The 20,866-nt window shown below is 37.2% G+C and overlaps 1 protein-coding gene across 1 annotated transcript in view; it reads right to left on the bottom strand.

The window, feature by feature from the left end:
- DENND2A (DENN domain containing 2A) overlaps positions 1-20,866 on the bottom strand; it is a 78,343-nt gene that overhangs the window by 30,580 nt on the left and 26,897 nt on the right. The window contains exons 4-11 of the mRNA XM_074193551.1: positions 19,829-20,026; positions 16,716-16,809; positions 15,954-16,004; positions 14,507-14,694; positions 10,388-10,497; positions 8,446-8,515; positions 6,631-6,708; positions 1,460-1,600 (exon numbers count right to left, since the gene is read on the bottom strand). Of these exons, the coding sequence (XP_074049652.1) occupies positions 1,460-1,600; positions 6,631-6,708; positions 8,446-8,515; positions 10,388-10,497; positions 14,507-14,694; positions 15,954-16,004; positions 16,716-16,809; positions 19,829-20,026 (930 nt within the window). The remainder of the gene's footprint in view (positions 1-1,459; positions 1,601-6,630; positions 6,709-8,445; positions 8,516-10,387; positions 10,498-14,506; positions 14,695-15,953; positions 16,005-16,715; positions 16,810-19,828; positions 20,027-20,866) is intronic.

Genomic DNA, 20,866 nt, shown 5'->3' with positions numbered 1-20,866 from the left:
CCTGCTAGTTAACAGCAGAGCGGAGCCTGGAACTCAGATCTTTAGACTTTTCAGGCCCATGAGATATCAGGAAAAGGGGTAAAGAGAAGAGCATCAAAGAGATAGAATGATGTAGTAGAAAAGAAAATGCCCTGGAAATATGAACATCTGTGTTCAGGTCTAGCTAACTAGCCATCAAACTTTTGAATAAAAATTCGTTAAAAATGGGGTTTACTGGATGACCTCTAAGCATCCAGCTCAATCAATTTTAGAATTCTGGAATTATTCATATCTTCATTGCCCAGGATGACAGGTTGTGTCAGAACACTAGTTTAAATAAAGGATCAATGTCTGCCAAGGGTGGGGCTAGGAAGCTGCCCCCCCCAAATGATCATTGGCAAGAAAACTGCCATGTGTATCTATAACTCTCTCTTCTAAGGTTTTATGTCAGAAGTATAACTCTAGACAAGGAGTGGACTCTATTTCTGCTTTTTTTTTTCTTTATATGCCCATTGACTAGCACATAGTAAGCTTCCCAGTCCCTAAGGCTTGAAACCTGGGATCCACCTTGGATTCCTCACTATTTCTCACTCCCCACAGCCCGTCTGCTCCCAAGGCCTATTGATTTCACCTTTTCGACATCTCTCGAATAAGTCCCTTTCTCTCCTCTGACACTGCCACCATTATGCTGCAGATCCCACCCCTCAGGCTTTGATTGGTGCCGCAACCTGCTGGTGGATCAACTTGCCTCAAGTTTCTGCCTTTTCCAATCCATCCTCCATTCAGTCACCTAAGTGGTTATCCTAAAAGTCAGGTATGATCATGTCACCCCTCCTCCCCTCCAAAACCTCCAGTGTCTCTCCTTCACCTCCATGATCAAATCCAAAATGCTCTGGCATTCAAAGCCTCTTGTGGCCTTGCTCCCTTTGATCTTTCTAATCTTTTCTACTTTGATAAGATCACTCTGGCTTTCTAGACATTCCATAAACTAGACCATTGTATCTCTAGGCCCCCGGCATTCATTCTCTATGGTTGTCCCCTTTCTGGAACCCTCTACTTCCTCTTCTCCAACTACTAACTTGCCTGGTTTTCTCTAGGTTCCCACTTCTCCAGCAAGCTTCCCCAACTCATTTTGATTCTTGTGCCTTCCCTCTATTATTTCCTATTTATTCTGTACATAGCTTGTTTGTATATATTTGTTTATATGTTGTCTTCCCCCTTAGACTGTGAGCTCTTTGAAGGCAGGGACTGTCTTTGGCCACTTTTTTTAATCCCCCAAAGTAGATGCTTAATAAATGTTTATTGATTGATTCATTAAATGAGTGATGTTGATGAGCGAGAACACCTTGTACCAGTTTTGGGAATTCAATGAAAGAAAGACTTGCATTTTGCTGCCTACTGATTATTAGTCCTCATCTGACTGTTTTTGATGGCTGGGGTCTACCCCTCTTTCCAAGAAGAGAGGATTCTAGTCACTCACTTCAGTTCCAGAGCCTGGCAAGAAATTCTTGACAGTGATGGTTTTGCCCAGAGCTGGGAAAGGGGCTTCCATGACACTTCTCATGAGTGGTTGCACCAGGGCAGGGGAGATGCCCCGACGTTTTTCAACTTCATCTAAGATCTGTAAGGAAGGAAAAAAAAAGCACATTTATTAGGAAAGATAGAGTAAAGAAATGCTAGGATTGAAGAGCCATAACTGAGGTAGGATGACCAATTCACCCTCATTTCAGTCATTCTTTGCCCTGTGGTCCCAAGACATCATGGCCCACAACCAGCTTCCAGCCTGGACTCTTTAGGGAACTGGCTGACACCTTCCCAAAATGACTGGATCTAATTGACTGGGGAGTGGACTTTTTTCTTCTCTCCTATCAACTGAATTTGGGCTGGTTACAAGAAATATTAATTATAATTCTACAAAGGTGTCAACCAAAACCTACCTTGATCAGACAGTTATATGGCACTATATCAGTCATGAGTTCTATTGTGTAACTCTCGTCAGGCCAAATGACTATTATTGTCCCTACTTGACGTTCCAAGGGCTTCCATTCAATTTAATTTCATTTGATACATGCTTATTAAGCACTTACTAAAGCCCAAATTTCATTTCTAAACTACAACTTAGTTCCCTGGGCCTACTAATGTATATATATATAAATAGATAAATATCTCATATTCTATATGATACATAGAGAATACATATAGAAAATATAAGCATTCCATATTCTACATATCATAAAGAATACAGAATATATACTATGAAATATGCATGTCATATTATACAAAATGGAATATATACTATGTGATATTTATAGCCATAGGATATATACAGTAGATATTCTATATAGGTATGTACCTACAATATAAATAGACTGATAGTGTGTGTGTGTGTGTATGTATATATTATACATATATATATGTGATATACTAAGTATATATTCTATATCTATGTGTATATGGACATACATAGCATACCTTCTAGATATGGTATGTTCTATATCTAATGTAGAATTAATATTATATATAATATATACACTAAGGAACACATAGGATATTTCCATATTCTGTATACCATTTAGAATATATAAAAGAATAAAGACTATCTAATTGAAACAAACTTTATACTCTTTAAAATGAATTGTTTTAAATTTAATACTAATTTTTTAAAAAATCACTTAATGTTTAAATCATTTGAAATGTTGAACTAGAAAGGTTGACTGTCCTGCCCTCCTATGTCATCACCCAGCTAATGCATATCTTCATGTTATAATCATTCTTCAAACTGTTCCTAGTTGTTGGCCATGGATTTTGCTATACCAGCCTTCAGGAAGTTACTGAATTATACTTTCTAAACTTCTTCAAGCTGTAAAATGGGTATTTCCCAAGGAAGATTAAACATGACTCCTTCTCCCTCTAGGGGTGGTGTTGAAGAATGAGCTCAGGAATGAAATATAGGTCATATTTGAAATCTGACTCTACTTGTCCTAATTGAGCTCTCTCAGTTTTAATGAAAATATTTGGATAAAACAAAAACTTTTTGACCGGTAGTATTGTTTTCCTTTGTAAACAAATCCATATGAAAAAGAGGATATCCAATGAGATGAACAGAAAGGAACAAATTTTTATTATTGGTGATGTTATAACCATTAAAATATTTGTGTATCCTCCTCCTTCTATCTTCTTCATCTCCATATCTAATCCCAGCTGCTGTGTGGTCAGTCAAATTTACTCACATAATGGATCTCCCACCTATGACCTTCTGTTCAAAGAGTCCCTTCCCTAGGTTAGGATCTCATCACCTCTCAACCTAATACCAAATTAACTCAATTGGTCTTCCTGCTTCTCTTCAAACCTTCCTCCCACAGCTGCTAAAACACATTTCTGACCATGTCACTCCCCAGCTCAAAAAACTCCAGGGACTTTCTAGTATTCAAGATAAACCTCTTTGTTGGATTTTAAAAGACTTTCTCAATGTGGCTCTAAACTGTCCTTTTACCCTTATTACATTTTATTTCCCTTTTTATATCCTTATGTTCTAGTTACAAACTGGTCTACTGAATATCCATCTTACCCTGGATGGCATTGCTCCCATGCCTGGAATGTTCTCCCTCTATACCTTTGCCACTCAGAAATCCTAGTTCTAGAATTGTAAATTATTTGCAGTTACTATATGAAAGAACACTCTAAACCACTAACAATAAGAGAAATACACATTAAAATAATCTTAATGTTTCATTTCTGACAAAGATGGCACAAGATGGGAAGTCAGTGTTGATGAAGTTATGAGAAGATAGGTTCACTGGTACATTGTTAGTGAAGCTATGAATTAGTACATTTTGGAAAGCAATTTGGCACTATTCAAATAAAGTAATTAAAATGTCCATACCCACTGACCTAAGAGAGTCTACCTTTAGGCTCATATCCTCAGGAGACCAGTGGGGCTAAGTGACTTGCTCAGAGACTGGGTATGAACTCAGGCCCTCCAAATTCCAGGGCTAGTGCTCTATCCACTGTCCCATCTAGCTGTCCCTACAAGGGGGCCATGGATAAAAAGAAAAAAACCCATTATAGGATATTTACTGCAAGGATATTTACTGGTTCCTTTCAAAATTCTCAGCTTAAGGGGCTGCTAGGTGGTACAGTGGATAGAGCACCAACTCTGGAGTCAGGAGAACCTGAGTTCAAATATGGCCTCAAGACACTTAATAATTACCTAGCTGTGTGGCCTTGGGCAAGCCACTTAACCCCATTTGCTCTGCATAAAACCTAAAAAAATACAAACAAGAAGAAAATTCTCAGCTTAAGTGCTATCTCTTCCATGAACCCTTTCACATATATTGGTCCTATGGTTCCAGTTCTATTTTTCTGGAAGAGCAGTCTTAATCCTTCTATATAACAGTTCTCTAGTTTGCCTCTAGTTCACCTTTCCAGACTCATTTTATATCATTTCCCTTCACAAATTCTATGTTCTACCCCAACTGCCTATGAATATTTCCCAAACCCAACATTTCCTGTTCTATTCTAATGCCCTTCCTTCACCTCTATGATTTAGAATTCTTAATTTCCTTCAAGGCTTAGTTTAAGTGCCATCTTCATCATCATAAAATCTTTTTTGATACATCTAGTCTCTAAATGCTTTCTCCTAATTGAAATTATCTGAGTATATATTATAATCCTCTTGCAGAATCTAATGACCTAGCTGTGTGGCCTTGGGCAAGCTACTTAACCCCATTTGCCTTGCAAAAAACCTAAAAAAAAAATAAAGTTGTTACCTAAAAAAAAAAAAGAATCTAAGCTCATTGAGGGCAGGGACTGTTGTTTTTTTCTATACACCCCTCTAAGATGACATTCCAGAGAAGAGGACGACCTGCATTAGTAGAAGGAGGCTACTAAATTTTCAACATAGATGGTGCATATATCAATATGCCAGAAATTATCTGAATTATCAACATAGATGGTATATGTTAATATTCCAAAAATGATCTGAATTAACAACATAGATGGAATATATTAATATGCCAAAATATCAATAAGTTCAAGAAAGGTTTAAATATATTAATTAACCTCAGATCCACATAAACCTAATGAAAATTAGGAGGTCTTTAATTTATTCTTCATCTTTTGATGTTGATGTCATCATGAATGAACATGCGCTTACCATGACATACATTCATTCCTTCAGTTTTTGTCAGAGACAGGAAAATGTAGTGGACAGACTATGGCACCAACCCAATCTCATGATCTTATATTCTATTAGATGAGATAATGTTCATAACCTGACATAGAGTAAGCACTTAATAAATTATTGTTCTCTTCCCCTTCTTTCATGAGCCCATTCACCATCTTGGGCACTTTCTCTGTATCATCATAATAATACAGTTTCTCTGTATCATCATAATGAAAAGAATACCTTGAGTATGAAAAAAATCAGTGCTCCAAGAAGGAAAGAAAAGGACCAAATGGGGAGAGTCACCACAATTATCCTGCCTAGTCTTACTCTTACCTCCTCACCATCCTGCCCACCTTCCAAGATGCCCACCGTCTTATGACTTGCAGCATCAAAGAAGACAGAACAGAAGAGAGTGTGGGAGAGGATAATAACAACAACTAACTCATGCCTACTGTAAAGTTTTATGGTTAAGAAGAAGAGTAGTTAGCATTTACATAGCACAAGGTTTACAGAGCAATTTAAATATATCATCTCATTTAATCCTCCCAATAACTTTGTGCAATCATTATCTATAATAATAATAATAATATTTTGTCCTTCATTTTTTTTTTGCAAGGCAAACGGTGTTAAGTGGCTTGCCCAAGGCCACATAGCTAGGCAATTATTAAGTGTCTGAGACTGGATTTGAACCCAGGTACTCCTGATTCCAGGGCCGGTGCTTTATCCACTACACCACCTAGCCGCCCCTGTCCTTTATTTTCAAAGAAGACCACAGCATCAGGGAGTGATGCTATGACAAGCACATGAATTAGATCCGAGTGGGGGGAATGCCGTGCTAAGTCAACAGTCTCACTTTCTCTCCAGAGTTATCTGGGTCCAGTAGCCAGATAAGAATCAGGATGATTGGAGATGGCCCTGTATGTGAGACAATCATGGGTAAATGACCTGTCAAAGGTCACCCAGCTAGTAGAAATCAAATGTCTGAGGCTGGATTCGAATTCCTGTCCTCCTAACTCCAAGGTTAGTACTCTATCCACTGCACCATCTAGCTGCTCTTATCTTCATTTTACAAAGGAAGAAACTGAGGGTGACTGAGGATTTGATCACAAAGCTAACAAGAAGGAAAATTCAAATTCATGTCTTCCACATTTTTGAATCAACTCTCTAGTCTACCTAGCTGCCATTTTATTTTACACATATGATATCACTAGATCCTCAAGTCAACTCCATGAGTTTAAATATTATCTGCACTTGCTGGTGAAGAAATAGAGACTCAAGAGAGGTAAGCTGTGTTATTAAAATCAGACAATTAGTAAGTGGTGGATATGGAAGATGATAAAGAGAATCATATTAATAGTTCTGGGCCATTAAAAACGTACAAAGGATTTAATCCACAAATAAAATTCCTCTACTTTCCTATTCAAGAATGATATATAATTGTCCCAAACTCTTTCTCAATGACTTCCAATAGCTTGAGTTCTTACCTTTGAAAAGAGGTTGAAGCATCCTAAGCGGCTCACAATGCAGTAAACTTCAGGGAGACGTTTCCCTTTGCCACCAGGCTTTAAGGAAAGAAACACAAAGAAATTCCTCAGAGAAATTATCAACAAGATCTATTTTAGGTGACCCAATTCTCCTAGGGTAGATTCTAATGTTCTACTATGTCCAGGGGGAAACTAGAAATTTCTTTAAACTAGGAAAATTATAAGAGCAACCCTATAGTGCTCTCCTGTCCATATATGACTTTGTGCATACAGGAGACAATCTATAGTCTAAATATGACCACTAGGCTAGTGATACAGAATTGTTTTATGCCAACACCAGAATTTATATATCCAAATCCCCTTTAAAGTAATCTTGAGAAGCTACACACTTATTTCAACAAGAAAGGACATCATTGATCAAAACATTTTTTAAACTCTCCATAAGGAATACCTCCTGGGACAGTTTATGATCAAGATCAGCCCCACTTTACCCCATGCCCCCCAATTCCAACAGTCTCCTTACTTTTTAAGTTTACCTCATGCTTTGACTCTATTAAATATGAGGCAACTGGTTAAGCATTTTATCTACCAAATTCAACTAGAAATGACTTAGGAATTTTCAAAAAAATTAAATTCATCTTCCAAGGATAATAGTAGTGGAAGTAATAACAATGCTAATAAAACTAATATAATAACTCTGTAAAGCAGGTGCAATTATTATTCTCATTTTACAGAGGAGGAATTTTTTTTTTAATGACCAAAGCGACCTGGAATAATCTCCTTTACCATCTCTCTTTTTTTCATTTTTTCATTTCATTTTTCAGTTGTGTCTAACTCTTTGTGACTCCATTTGGGGTTTTCTTGGCAAGGATTGCCATTTTCTTCTCCAGTTCATTTTACAGATGAGGAAACTGAGGCAAACAGTTTAAGTGACTTGCCCAAGGTCACACAGTTGGTAAGGTTAGCTTTGAACTCAGAAAGAGGAGTCTTCTAGACTCCAGGTCTGGTAGTCTATCCACCGTACTTCCAGGTGCCCCATCATCTCTCTCTCTCTCTCTCTCTCTCTCTCTCTCTCTCTCTCTCTCTCGGTCAACACAGGTCACAAAATGAAGTCTTAGGCCAGTAATTAATTGTCTGATATAGAATTTGAAGTCAAACTTCTGAACAGACAATATATTTTACTTCATATTTTAAATAAGGGAATCCCAAAAGGAGAGTAACAGAAAGTTTTAAATAATGAAAGTAAGGTGGAATAAAGGGACAGTTTCTCAGAGTGACCTCTTTAATAATCTCTATTCAGATACAAATTCTCTCCAACATTTCTTTAAAGTCAGATTGACTTAGAATCACAGCTTGTAAATTTGATCACTGAATGAAGGAATGGAACATGGCAAGGGTCCTCATCAACCCATTATGAATTTCCCTTCCAGGACACAACCTAAATGAAGCAAGAGTTTGATTGCAGCTGAAATTTCCAGGCATTTTCTTCTCTTATTAGGATGTGAACTTTTTGAGGGAGGGACTTGTTTTTTTTTTTCCTTTCTGTCCTCACAGTGAATGGCAGACAGGAAGCCATTCATAGTATAAAGTAATTTATTAGGTTCGACCCTGGGAGAAAGTATTTTTGTAATTACCTTGAAGCAGGACAGTGACCTTATGTCTAACTATTATCACTGGAAAGGCATCAAGTTTTCTTTGGTCCTTTGTTGCCCTCAAGTGACCGATATGAAGATCCTACACCCTCTCATTTGTCTGAGCAAGTGACAGATAAAAATTCTAGTTTTCCTTCCTTGTAAACAAAGGAGAACAAGTTACCAGAAGCCTGCGGCAGTATCCGAACCTTCTACTTCCATCTTCTCCAGTCAGGACAAATGAGAATGTTTCACTGTGATTGGGAAAATAAGAATGCAGTTTTAAAGAAAAGAAAAATAATTGTCTCTATACAGTTGGATACCAACCAGCTCATAGTGAGACAGATTGGGGTGGGGTGTTCTTGCCAGTTTCCCAACTCTGAACCAAGGATGAGCCTGGTGACCCCTACTATTAGAACTCCTGTGATGGGGGGGTCTTTCCAGAATAGGGTAACTAGGGATTTCTCCACTCTATGGCAAGTTATAAGAGCAGTGTTCTATTCATTCTGCTCTATCCTCTGCTCCATTCCCTTGATCAAACAGAAAGATCCAATTGATGGGGAAAGCAAGTCCTCATTAATACCTACTTAAACCAGGGGGTTTTCACCCTACTTGTGTGTTTGACAAGCTAGTGAAGTTGATGGAGCCCTTTTCGGAATCATATTTTTAAATGCATAAAATAAAATATATAGGATTACAAAAGAAATCAATTATGTGAAGTTTAGATTTGAAATATTTTTTAAAAACCAATTCATGGATCTTAAGTTAAGAACCTCTGATGTAAATATCAAGGACCAAACTTCAGTTGATTGTTATTTGTTGAATACCTGATGTGTGAGCAGGATGATGCAGGAGGGGTGTAAGAGGACAGGGAATAAAAGAATTACAAGATATGGTTATAAACCCAGGCATGGGAAATGAGGAAGCAGGACTGAGGCAAGGACAGCTATTCAGCAGTCCCTGCCTCCTCATACCAGACTTGATGTGCTCATGAAAGCTTCAGATGTCTGACTGATTACATTCATGCAGAAAACCCCTTATAGCTGGGGTTCTGAGCCAAGGTTCTTCAAACCTGAATTTTTGTTTTCAAAATAACTATATTTCAGGATAACTGGTTTCCTTTGTAATCATGTGTATTTTTTTTTTTAGGTTTTTGCAAGGCAAATGGGGTTAAGTGCTTGCCCAAGACCACACAGCTAGGTAATTATTAAGTGTCTGAGACCGAATTTGAACCCAGGTACTCCTGACTCCAGGACCGGTGCTTTATCCACTGTGCCACCTAGCCACCCCTGTAATCATGTGTATTTTCTTTTATGTATATAAAAATATTATTCGGGGACACCAGATGGCCAAAGGAGTCTATGACACAAAAAGTTCAAGCCCCTGTCTTAGAACCTACTTGAACAATTTCAGTCAACAAGGTCATACTTGAAAATTCATGATATGTGGTTTAATAAGTTCTTCCAAAGCTCAAATATTCAGTAATGAAATGATCATTAATAACATAATGGAATAAAACAATGGTTTTGGAAGCACTATAATCATTTGCTATTTACAAAGTACTTACAAGCACTTTCCCTACAACAACCGTGGTAGGGCAGACAGAATGGGTGTTGTTATCCTCACTTTATTTTATTTTTTTCCCCAATTGATATTTTATTTTATTTTTCCAATTATGTGTTATGAAAGTTTTTCAACATTCCTCTACATGCATATTTATAAGTTATATAATTTCCTTCTACCCTCTCTTCCCACCCCCCCTCCCTTCAATGGTGAACAGTCTGTCAAATTATCTTCACTTTAACGCTGAAGAACCTGAGGCTGGGAGAGAGAAAATGACTGGTTTAAAATAAAAAGTATTAAAGCTGATATGTGAACCCCAGTCCCTGATTCAGACCCAGGGCTTTTTCCTTTAAATTAGGAAGAAATGACACTGCTTGAACTAATCAGAGGAAACAAAAGTGGTAATTTATTCAATTCTTAGTGGGAATAAAGAGAAGGAACAAGGGAAATATCCTCTGATAGAAGTTATTACATGTTTGACTTTGCATCCTCATCTCTTACAAGCTTAGGATGTAAATCCTTAATCTGTATTCTAGCCTCCAGGGGAGAAGCCTAATACATACCTGGTAAACTGGTACACAGGTGCCCAATCCTTGGCATCGGGAAAACAGAATTGGGGAATAGCCTTAAGCTGGTCTTCTGCTTCCCTCATGAATTTGAATGATCGATCCAGCTGGAGAAAGAAAAAAGAGGTAGCTCTCCAGTATTTGAGAAAATACTACAATGTTCTCAGGGTACTGAAAAAAATATTCTTAATGGTATAGCTCCCATCAGTCCATGAACCTGACCACCATTTTATCTAATTATGGATGAGACATTTGAACTCAGACTGTTGGGTGTTTTATTGATTTATTTATTTGCTTGTTTGCTTGTTTATTTAATTTATTTGGTTTTTGCAAGGCAAAGGGGGGTTAAGTGGCTTGCCCAAGGCCACACAGCTAGGTAATTATTAAGTGTCTGAGGTCGGATTTGAACTCAGGCACTCCTGACTCCAGGGCTGGTGCCACCTAGCTGCCCCAGGTGTTATCTTTCTTATGGCAACAAAATTACACAACAATTTAATTCAACAAACATTTACTACGTGTTTACTATTCACAAGACACTATGGCAGGTATTCAATGAGACTGAATGTAAAATAGAATCCTTGCCCTCAAGAAGCTTATAGATCTAACAGATTCTAAAGAAAAACAACAGCAAAACAGTATTTGTTGTATCTAAAGTTTCTTATGACCAAAATTTCTGAAATGTATCTATCCAACAAATTCCCCAAACTGAAGTACATTTGTTTCTTTCTATTAAAGGATCTCAAGATTTATTTGAATTTTATTTTTTACTATAAGTTGACTATAGTATTTGTAATAAATTTTGTTTTTCTTGCCTTCCCAATGGAGGGGGGAAGGAGGAAGAAAATTTAGAACTGAAAATAAATAGAATTGAAATATATATATGTATGTATATACATATATATACAAATATATGTATACACACACATATACACACACACACACACACACACACACACACACACACACATATTTTTTTTTGCACGGCAAATGGGGTTAAGTGGCTTGCCCAAGGCCACACAGCTAGGTAATTATTAAGTGTCTGAGATCGGATTTGAACCCAGGTACTCCTGATTCCAAGGCCGGTGCTTTATCCACTATGCCACCTAGCCCCCCCATATATATATGTATATATATATACATATATATATATGTATATAATATATAAAACCCTAAAAAAGGATTTATATCCAAAAGGATGTTTTAATGTCATTTTTTCCCACTTCCTCGATTTACAGATAAAGAAATTAAGGCCCCAAGGTAAAGTGATCAGTCTACTAGGTAGTAGGGGTTATAGCCATAATTAAAATCCAGATTTTTTTCGATTCCAAGTCTGTGCTCTTAACAATAAAACAACTCAGTTCAATAATCACAACTATGCCACTCTAGGCTCTGTCCTACTCCTTTGATCAAACCAACACATGGTTCCAAATTGCTCTCTAGGATGGTTGAAATCACTTCACGCCAACAGTTCAAAAATGATACAATTTTTCTCACATCCCCTCCATCATTTGTCATTTTCCTTTTTCTGTCATATTAGCTAATCTAATAAGGTGGTGTCTCAGAATTGTTTTAATTTGCATCCCTCTAATCAACAGTAATTTAGAGCATTTTTTAATATGACCATAAATAGCTTTGATTACTTTATCTGAAAATTGCCTATTCATATCCTTTGGCCATTTATCAATTGGGGAATGACTCGAATTCTTATAAATTTAATTCAGTTCTCGATATAGTTGAGATAAGGCCTTTATTAGAGAAACTTGCTCCCCCCTTCATATTCTTCCCCTCCTACCTCCCTACTTTTTTTTTTATAGTTTTGGGGTTAAGTGACTTGTCCAAGGCCACACAGCTAGGTAATTATTAAATGTCTGAGGCCAGATTTGAACTCAGGTACTCCTGACTCCAGGGCCAGTGCTCTATCCACCACGCCACCTAGTCGCCCCTTCCCCTTCATATTCTTAAAACTATCATGTTTTTACTAATCAGTGGTTTTATTTATGTGTATTGCATTTATTAATATTTATCAATAGAAATTAAAACTAATAAAATTTTAAAATACTTATTAATTTCTTTAAAATATTAATAATAATAAAACATTTTATGAAAATTGTTTTCTGAAATAAAAAATTTAGTGAGGAAAGTGGCATCATTTTCCATCTTTTTGAAAATCTCTTTAATGTTTGGTTTACTAGAAAACAACTGCACTTTCCTATCTGTTTCTACATTCAACCTGTTATAGTAGATCAATATGTTGCTTTGTTGAAGTATATGAACAAAATCTGGCATTACACAGGTGTTGTGAAAAGGGATAGGCAAACAATGTGTTTGCATCATTTTGAAAATAGTTCTGATCTTGTGGAGTCCTGTGAAAGAGTCTCAGGGGTCCTTAGACTACACTTTTGGAATTCCTGCTCTAGAGGCAATGGGAAGGCAGGATGGGGGGATGGAGTGAGATGGAGTGAGAAATTAGGATAGGAAGGAAGGAATCAAGGATGGTGCCTGAATTAGAGGATAGAGTTAACTAGGATAACAGAAAAGAAGGGAGATGAAAGCAAAGTCAGACACTGCATATAGAATGTGTTTTAATCTGGTTTTTATAAAATGGAAAACAGCCTTGGAGCTGACACCTATGGAATTCCCACCTCTCCTTATGATAGTTTGCACTTAATGGTAGTTCCTTCTAGGAAATCTTTTCTGGGAATCCCTCTATCAATAATAATCATCCACCCCACCCCTCCTTGGAACTTCTCTGTTTGGAATTTCCTCCAAGACAATTATCACATATTAGAGTTAACTGTGTATGGGTATCATCATATGGCAAACTCCAGAGGCAAAGGGACCTATCTTACCTTGATGTTCTATCTCCCCCAAAGCTCAACACAACTAGCAGCCAATAAGAACTTAATATATTATTTGTAGAGTTTTAAGAAAGATGATGAAAAAGAAGATAACAGTCAAGTTGGTAGAGCTAATTCTGAAGCCAGAGGCAGCCACTCTAAGGAGGAGCCTGAGTCTGAAGAATTAAAGTAGGTGAATTCTAGGTAGGGAAAAAACTCCACAATATTAAGTATCAGGACTCAGAGGAAAATAACTAATGGAGGGAGTTAAAAGAGCAAATTATGGGATTATTATTTAGTGCTTTGAACTTTCATGAAGAGCAACTGATTTATCAAACTCACCTATTTAGAGTTTATAACTTAAGGGTCCTTGACACTATAGTTAAGTCATTTGTGAGTGCATGTGTGTGTTCTCAGTGGAGAAGAGCTAATCTGGACCTGGATATGTGGTCATTAATGGGAAAAAATCTCCCTCTTTTTCCTCTTAGGTGTTAGAAGAATAAATTCCATTCTGGTGCCATCATTTTTAAATTGGGTACATTTAAATTTTTGTTTTTAATGATTAATCAGAATTTAAAAGATGAAAGACTGACTATCTGCAGAGGGGACTGAGAATCCAACTAGGAGGCTATATTCTGTTACATCATAAAAAAGCATACACAAACTGATGTATGCAACACAAATGGAGCAGTGAGGTAGTGGATTTAATCTATGAGTTAAAATTTCTAATTTTAAAAAACCTCTGCCAAACCAAGCTACAATAGCATTCTCTTATGTACACATAAACATTATCCACTCAACATTCAATAATTAATTTAGTGCCTATCATGTGCTAGACCTTGAACTAAGTGCAAAGGATCCAAAGACAAAGTACAGAAATTAAAAAAGACTTAGATAGGCAGTCTATATACTAGATAGTATATAGAAATAATATAACTAAGAGAAAAAGTAGAACAAGAAAGTAAATAGAAGATGGGGTCTGATTGAGAGAGAATGAATGGGTAGAAGGGGTAAGCAAGAAGAGTCTTCAGGAATTTCCATAAGTGCTTTTGTTTCTTCTCCCAAGGTTACCAGACATTTCCTCATCTGTCTTGCACTACCCAATACACTCCAATTAGGACCTAATAATGATCTCACATCCCATCTTCAAAATTCTAGCAATAGTTACTTTTTCTTTTTCCATATCTTCCATTATGGTAGTGCAAGGCATGATTGGTGGAAATTTGAGGCTCCATGACAAAAGACAGTTCTGTTAAGGAAAGCCCAACTCAGCTCTTACCTTTAGAGGGAACTGCTGGGTGAGTTCTGGCACATATGCAGCCCCTGCCTGTTTCTTCTGTAGTGACACCACCACAAAATACTCAAATAGCTGCCTCTCTTGGTACTCAATGAGATCCCGCTCTAGAGACTGATACCGTGGAGCCTGCTTCAGACGGGATTTCACATTGACCAGGCGTTGGCTATGAGCTGGAGAGAGAGAAGAGAGGCTAATTTTATTAAATGAATCATTGTACATCACTTAGGCATGCTTCATTATTCCCAATTTGTATGTGCTTGGTCCAACTTGTAACAATTCCAAAACTTCCAATAAAGTTTTGCCAATAACTTTTAATCCCTAAGTAGACAAATCTTAGAAATGATCAGAGTTAGGGAAACAGTTTATGTATTTCTCTAATGTGCTGCTGTGGTTAGTATGAACACCTTGAGTAGCTCACCAAACCCTCACTCCATATTTTCAGTGGGGATGGTGATGCTATCTTCCTAATCTACTAAAATCTAATCTTCCAATAAAAGCCAGGATATATCCAGAGCATTTTGGAGTCCAGTAAGTATACTTTGTGTCTCTTTAGGATCATAGAATGTTAGAAGAGTTATGTTAGAGAACATCTAATCAAATCCCCTTATGTTATAGAGAAAACTGAAGTCTAGAGGTGAACATGGCCAAGCTCACACAGATGGTTAGAATAATAGAAGCAGGACTGAAACCAGGATTCTCTGACTCTAAATAGGCAGAGTCTAGGCACAATAGTCTATACTGGGATGGGCAGAAACTTACACCCATTACCCGATCTTGCAGTATTAAACTAATGGACTCCATGTCTTCTCATTGAGCTCTAGAGAAGACTGTGGCAAACACATTGCAGCCAAGCCCAAAGACAGTACAATAAAACTTGAAAAGCTGGGAGATACCCTAGATTATCTTGTCCAACCCCCTCAAAAATACAGATAAAACAATTAAGATAAAGCAAACTGGTGACTGATCACTGATCACAGAAATGCTGGTTATTGATCTAGGACTAAAATCTGGGATTCCCAACATTTCTTGCTCCTTTACTTTTTTTGGGGGGGAGGGGTTATTCCAATATGAAAAGAAGCTGATGAAACTACAAGAAACTATGTATAGGCCTACAGTTGCTTCTCAGTCCAACCAGTCTTCTGGAATGCTCAGCATTAGTCAATAATTGTGAAATTCTTTTCTCAAGTATGTCCATGGTTAACCCTCCTCTGAAGTTTCTCTGAACTTCTTTTCTCTCTTTGACCTATCCTATCATAGTTTTATTTGTTGACCTCGTCTTTGAGAGCTGGGCCTCTCTTACTTTAAATGGAAAAGATCTTCCTGGCCTTTGCTGGTCCTCCTTTCCCCCCTGAGCCTTAGGGTAAGAAATGATCAAACATCTCAAATACACATATGATAGATCATGTCCCACATCCATTCCTCATCTCACCTTTCAGTTTCTCCTCGGTGTCACTGTCGGATTCACTGTTTTCATCTGTCACTGTGCCAAAAGGGACAAGGCAAAGAGATATGAATGCAAATCCTCCCAACAAATAAAATTTTCATATGGTACATGGAAACACAAAATCCAGTTATCTGTTTAGAAGGGACTTTTTTCTGCCTCTATTTTAGCAAGCTCTTGACAAATCATTGTCAGGGTTGTTATAATGAAACCATTTTAAAAAATCTGACTGAGATTCCTGTGATCTGCAAACTTTTCATTTTTTAAAAATATTTTAGCATAATCAGTTTCTTTTGTAATCCTGTTGTTATTTTATATATTTAAATACATGATTCTGAGACAGGGTCTCTAGGTTTTTACTAGATGGCCTAAGGGTTCCCTAGCATAAAAAGGATTAAGAACTCTGAATATCAGGGAGGGATGATGTTTTAGCTCTCTTCTATGCAGAGGTGGTAGCAGCCACGAAGGGTCAAGTAGAATAGGGAACTCAGCTCAAAATAGAGGATAATAGAAGTAGTGCTAAGGCCAAGGATGCTCTGACAAAAGACAGGGGGTGCTCTGACTTACAGAGATGGGATCCCAATTCCTCTGTCATCTGACTGACCACCAAACCATACATAGGGCACTGGGTATAGCAGTTTAAAGCAGAACTCTATTTGTTCTGTTCTATCACTGAACCAATCATAACCCAGTTAGAGCATCATCCCAGAAGACTCCATTTCTAGGTCCCCAATGGTTGAGCCCCTTTACCTTTTCCTGAATTGCTTTCTGTTGACTGTGATAGCCTCTTCACCCGCTTCTTGCCCCTGCGGGCTTCATAAATGGCATTGATTCGTAACACCAACTACCCAACATCAAAGAAGAAAAATCAATATCAGTAACCTTGAAGTTGTGTTTCTGTGCTCTACCTAGTTCTTCTACAGCTCACAGGACTAGGAGTATGCAAATAATAAAGACTGAGTATGTAGGCAAAACTGAATTCCTATGCTTCATGCACACAACTAGGCTCATGGGACCAGGAGAGGCTAGATGGAGAACCATCTTGTACTTGTGCTAAGTTGTTTTCTGGTGCTGCTCTTTTTGGAAAGTAGTCAGTAATGTCTAATGAACCTGGACAGCTCATTCCATTGTTAGCAAGTATTTTTCCACTATTATCCAACAAAGGGTTCCCACTAATTAGGAAATAATTTTTGTTTCCCACAGACTGACAATTATGAGAAGTCAGTTCTATATTTTAGGGAGAAGCTTCTCCTCCTAAATCAAAACAAAAAAAAAAAGAAAGAAAGGAATAGCTAAAAAAATGTTCCCAGGCACAGAACTCATTATATGGGAATGGGGCCAGAAAATCTCATCATCTGTCTTTGGGAGGATGTTCAGCTGCTAGTGCCTCCCTCTTTAAAGCCATCTTTCATCTACCCTGTTTTTATCTTTTATGTACTGATTTATCTACAGGCAATGGTCTTCCCATTAGAATGTAAGCTACTGGAAGGCATGGATTCTTTTTGCTTTTTCTTTGTGTTTTCAGCAATTAGCATAATGCTTAGCACAAAATAAATACTTAATGAGTGTGGGCTGATTTACTGACTGAAAAGAAGCAGGGATTGAGGTCCTTAAAGCCCTTTTGGGAACAAATCCTCATCAAAACATTTATATTTATGTCTCATACACAGATATATAAGAACATACCCTCATATGGAACACATTTTATTTTCTCGTATCTTTGTCAAACTGATATCTATAATTTACATTACTTGGAAATCTAGGGAGACAATGTGATAAAGTGGAAGAAGCAATGGCTCTAGAGTTAGAAGACCCAGGTTTCAATTCTATCTCTGATACTGACAGAATGGTTTTGAGAGAGTCAGTCACTCAGTTTCCCTGGGCTCAGTTTCCTTATCTATAAAATGAGGATTTTGGATTAGATGACCTCTGAGTTCCATTCCTCTAGAGACAGGACCTCTAATTCCAGAGAGATGACCTTTGTCTTTAGATAGATGACCTTTGTCTCTGGATAGATGACTTCTGTTGGAAGAGAGATGATCTCTGATTCCAGAGAGATGACCTGTCTCCAGAGAGATGACTTCTGTCTCTAGGGATGACCTTTCTCCAGAGAAATAACCTCTGTGTCCAGAGAGAAGACCTTTGTCTCTCTATCTCTAGCTGGCACTTCTCAATTTCAAGGGTCTGGAATTTCCTCAGTCTATGTACTCCCTTTGTCAACCTGGATCACAGCTCTCCCATGCCTTGGGAAATAATGTCATGAGTTTCTATAATTAAAAAACATTATCACCTAGTGGACAACTTTCTGGTAGTGAGCAATTCTAAGCTTATCTGGTAGTGAGCAATTCTAAGCTTAATTAGGATGGTTCTCCTAAAGCATAAATACTCAGTTTAGTAAAATCTATAAGAGCCTCCAATAAATCAGGGGTCGCTTCCCTAGCACAATGAAGATTTTGGTGGAGAATACACACACACACACACACACACACACACACACACACACACACACACTCTTACACATACACATGATTATTATAGTCTTTTGATGGGGAAGAACAGGAAGGCAAACTGCCAATGCCATAATTAATTCTGATGTATTCTAATCAATCAGCATAATTACTTAGTATAAGTCAAGCACTTTGGCTAGTTACTTTGGACACAAGGCTGCCAGGTGATTTGTGTATTTTTATCCCATTCAATAAAATGGTGAAGAGGATTTGAATAAACTCCCAGCTTTTTGAGTTATAAGCTCTGACACTGTGTTTAAGAATGTCACATATCACAAACTACATAAGTGGGAAGTAACATATTATCAGTTGCAGACAATATTAGGCAGTTCTGCTTAATTGATTTGGGAAATTGTGCTTTCTAGGGGATTAGTTTGGGTATTTGCTGTGAAGTGTCTGATATATCTATCTACAAAATTATATATGTCAAATATGATATATATCATAATGGCCTGATTTCTCTCTCTATAAAATATATATGATATTGTCTGATCTATATATATGATATATAGATCAAAATATATAAATAAAATTGAAAAAATTAACCAAATCAGAGCAACCACTAAAGTATGGTGAACTAAGTCCATTGCCTCAAGTTCCATGCACAATGAATCCAAGTGTCAGTGATGGTCAATGACACTGACCTAGAAAGGCACCAAACAAGGATATGAATACATGAACTAGTTCTTTAAAAAGAATCCAGAGACTCAAATACAAACATGCATTCAATAATCCTATAAATTTTTTTCTACCTTTGTCATCAGCAAGGCAAAGTGAATGGGACCACTATCCACACATAAGCCATAGGGCTGCATCTTTCCCCAGCTTCCTTATCTATAAATGAGTATCTATAATGGGGAAAACATATAACAAACCTTAAAACACTACATAAATCAGAATTATTATTTTGTTTGGTAATTTATTTTCCCATTCACAGTTGTCTTTGGTGTTCATTTCACCAGATTTTACCAGAATAAATGATGTAGATGAAAATGTCAAGAATAATTTGCCCTAGAGCTATACTCCTTAGAATTCATTCCTTCACAACCAAGAAAATTAAGAAAGCAAAAGGCTAGATGCACTGAACTGTGGAGAAGGATCAAAGGTTATATATGTGGGTAAAGAGACAATAACACTTTAAATGTACCTGAATGGTTCTGGTGGAAAAGTGGTCTTGAAGGAATGAAATTAATGTTGAGATACAATTAGGATATGAAGAAGAAGAGGAGGAGGAGGAGAAGAAAAGGAGCTCCACCAATTTCTACTTTGTCCAGGCTCTCTGGTGTCCCAATGCAACCTTAGCAGTGGGGTTCATTTCTGGAAAAGGCAGTAGATGGGGAAACATGAAGGAGTTACCTTGGGTATCTTTCTTCTCCTCCTTCCATTCTGGGGATTTTCCAGGTTGAAGAAAGTATCATCTGGGCTGCTGGGAGTAGAGGGTGGGCTGATTTTGGAAGGAGATCCAGTACCATCTCGATTTAGTTTCCTCATGTCCAACAGCTTGAAGTTTCTCCTCTCTGAATTTTGTCGGAAAAATGCAGGTTTGGAGGCTAACTGTTGATGAGAAGTATAAGAAAAAAAGAATGAATTGATGAGGAAGAGGGTCAACATAGTAAAGGCTTTTCTAAAGTCAAACTATTCAAATCAATGAGCCCAAGAAGAACCCCCAAATTTTCCATTTCCCATTATGTCACTCTGTGGTGGCTCTATGCTTTTGGGAGTCCCTACAAGAAGATTCTTCCTAACATTAATCAGTCTATGAGCCAGCATTTATGAAATCTTACTAAAGGTAATGGTCAGGAACTAGTATCATGAGGCACCACAAAGAAAGGCAAAAATACAAAAACAGTCCCTAACCTCAATGTTCTCCCAATAAGGGAGAATCCAAATAACTGGAAAGCAATTTTGATGTAGAAAGATAGTTAAAATTCCTAACATATATTTATTCCATTCTTGTCTCCAAAGAATTTAAAATAAAACATGTCTTTTTTTGGGGGGGGGGCTGCTAATCCCATTATAGCTGCTTCTTAGTTTATATCTAGAACTACTTTATCATACTGAAAGAAAAAAATAAGAACATTATTGATCTTACTTGGTTTAGCTTAAGAGTATTCCAATGTGGGTTTCATGACCAGAAATCATTTAATTATATGTATTTATATAATTATATGTATTTATATATAATTATATATCATTTAATTATATATATAATTTAATTATATATCTAATTACATTCAGCTTCAAAGACTGTTTATAATTAATCCAAACCAGCCAGCAGTTAGCTCTAAATGGTATACCTAGGTCCTGATTAGTGAGAACAAGAATCCCAAAAGTGTTTCAATTATTCAAATTCACACTGTGGATTTCCATTGGGCTGGAACCAGTTATCAAATT

The sequence above is a fragment of the Macrotis lagotis genome, chromosome 7 (assembly GCF_037893015.1).
Source record: "Macrotis lagotis isolate mMagLag1 chromosome 7, bilby.v1.9.chrom.fasta, whole genome shotgun sequence".
Lineage (NCBI taxonomy): Eukaryota > Metazoa > Chordata > Mammalia > Peramelemorphia > Peramelidae > Macrotis > Macrotis lagotis.
Note: the sequence above shows the minus strand (reverse complement) of the source record. Positions and strands in the feature narration are given on the sequence as shown.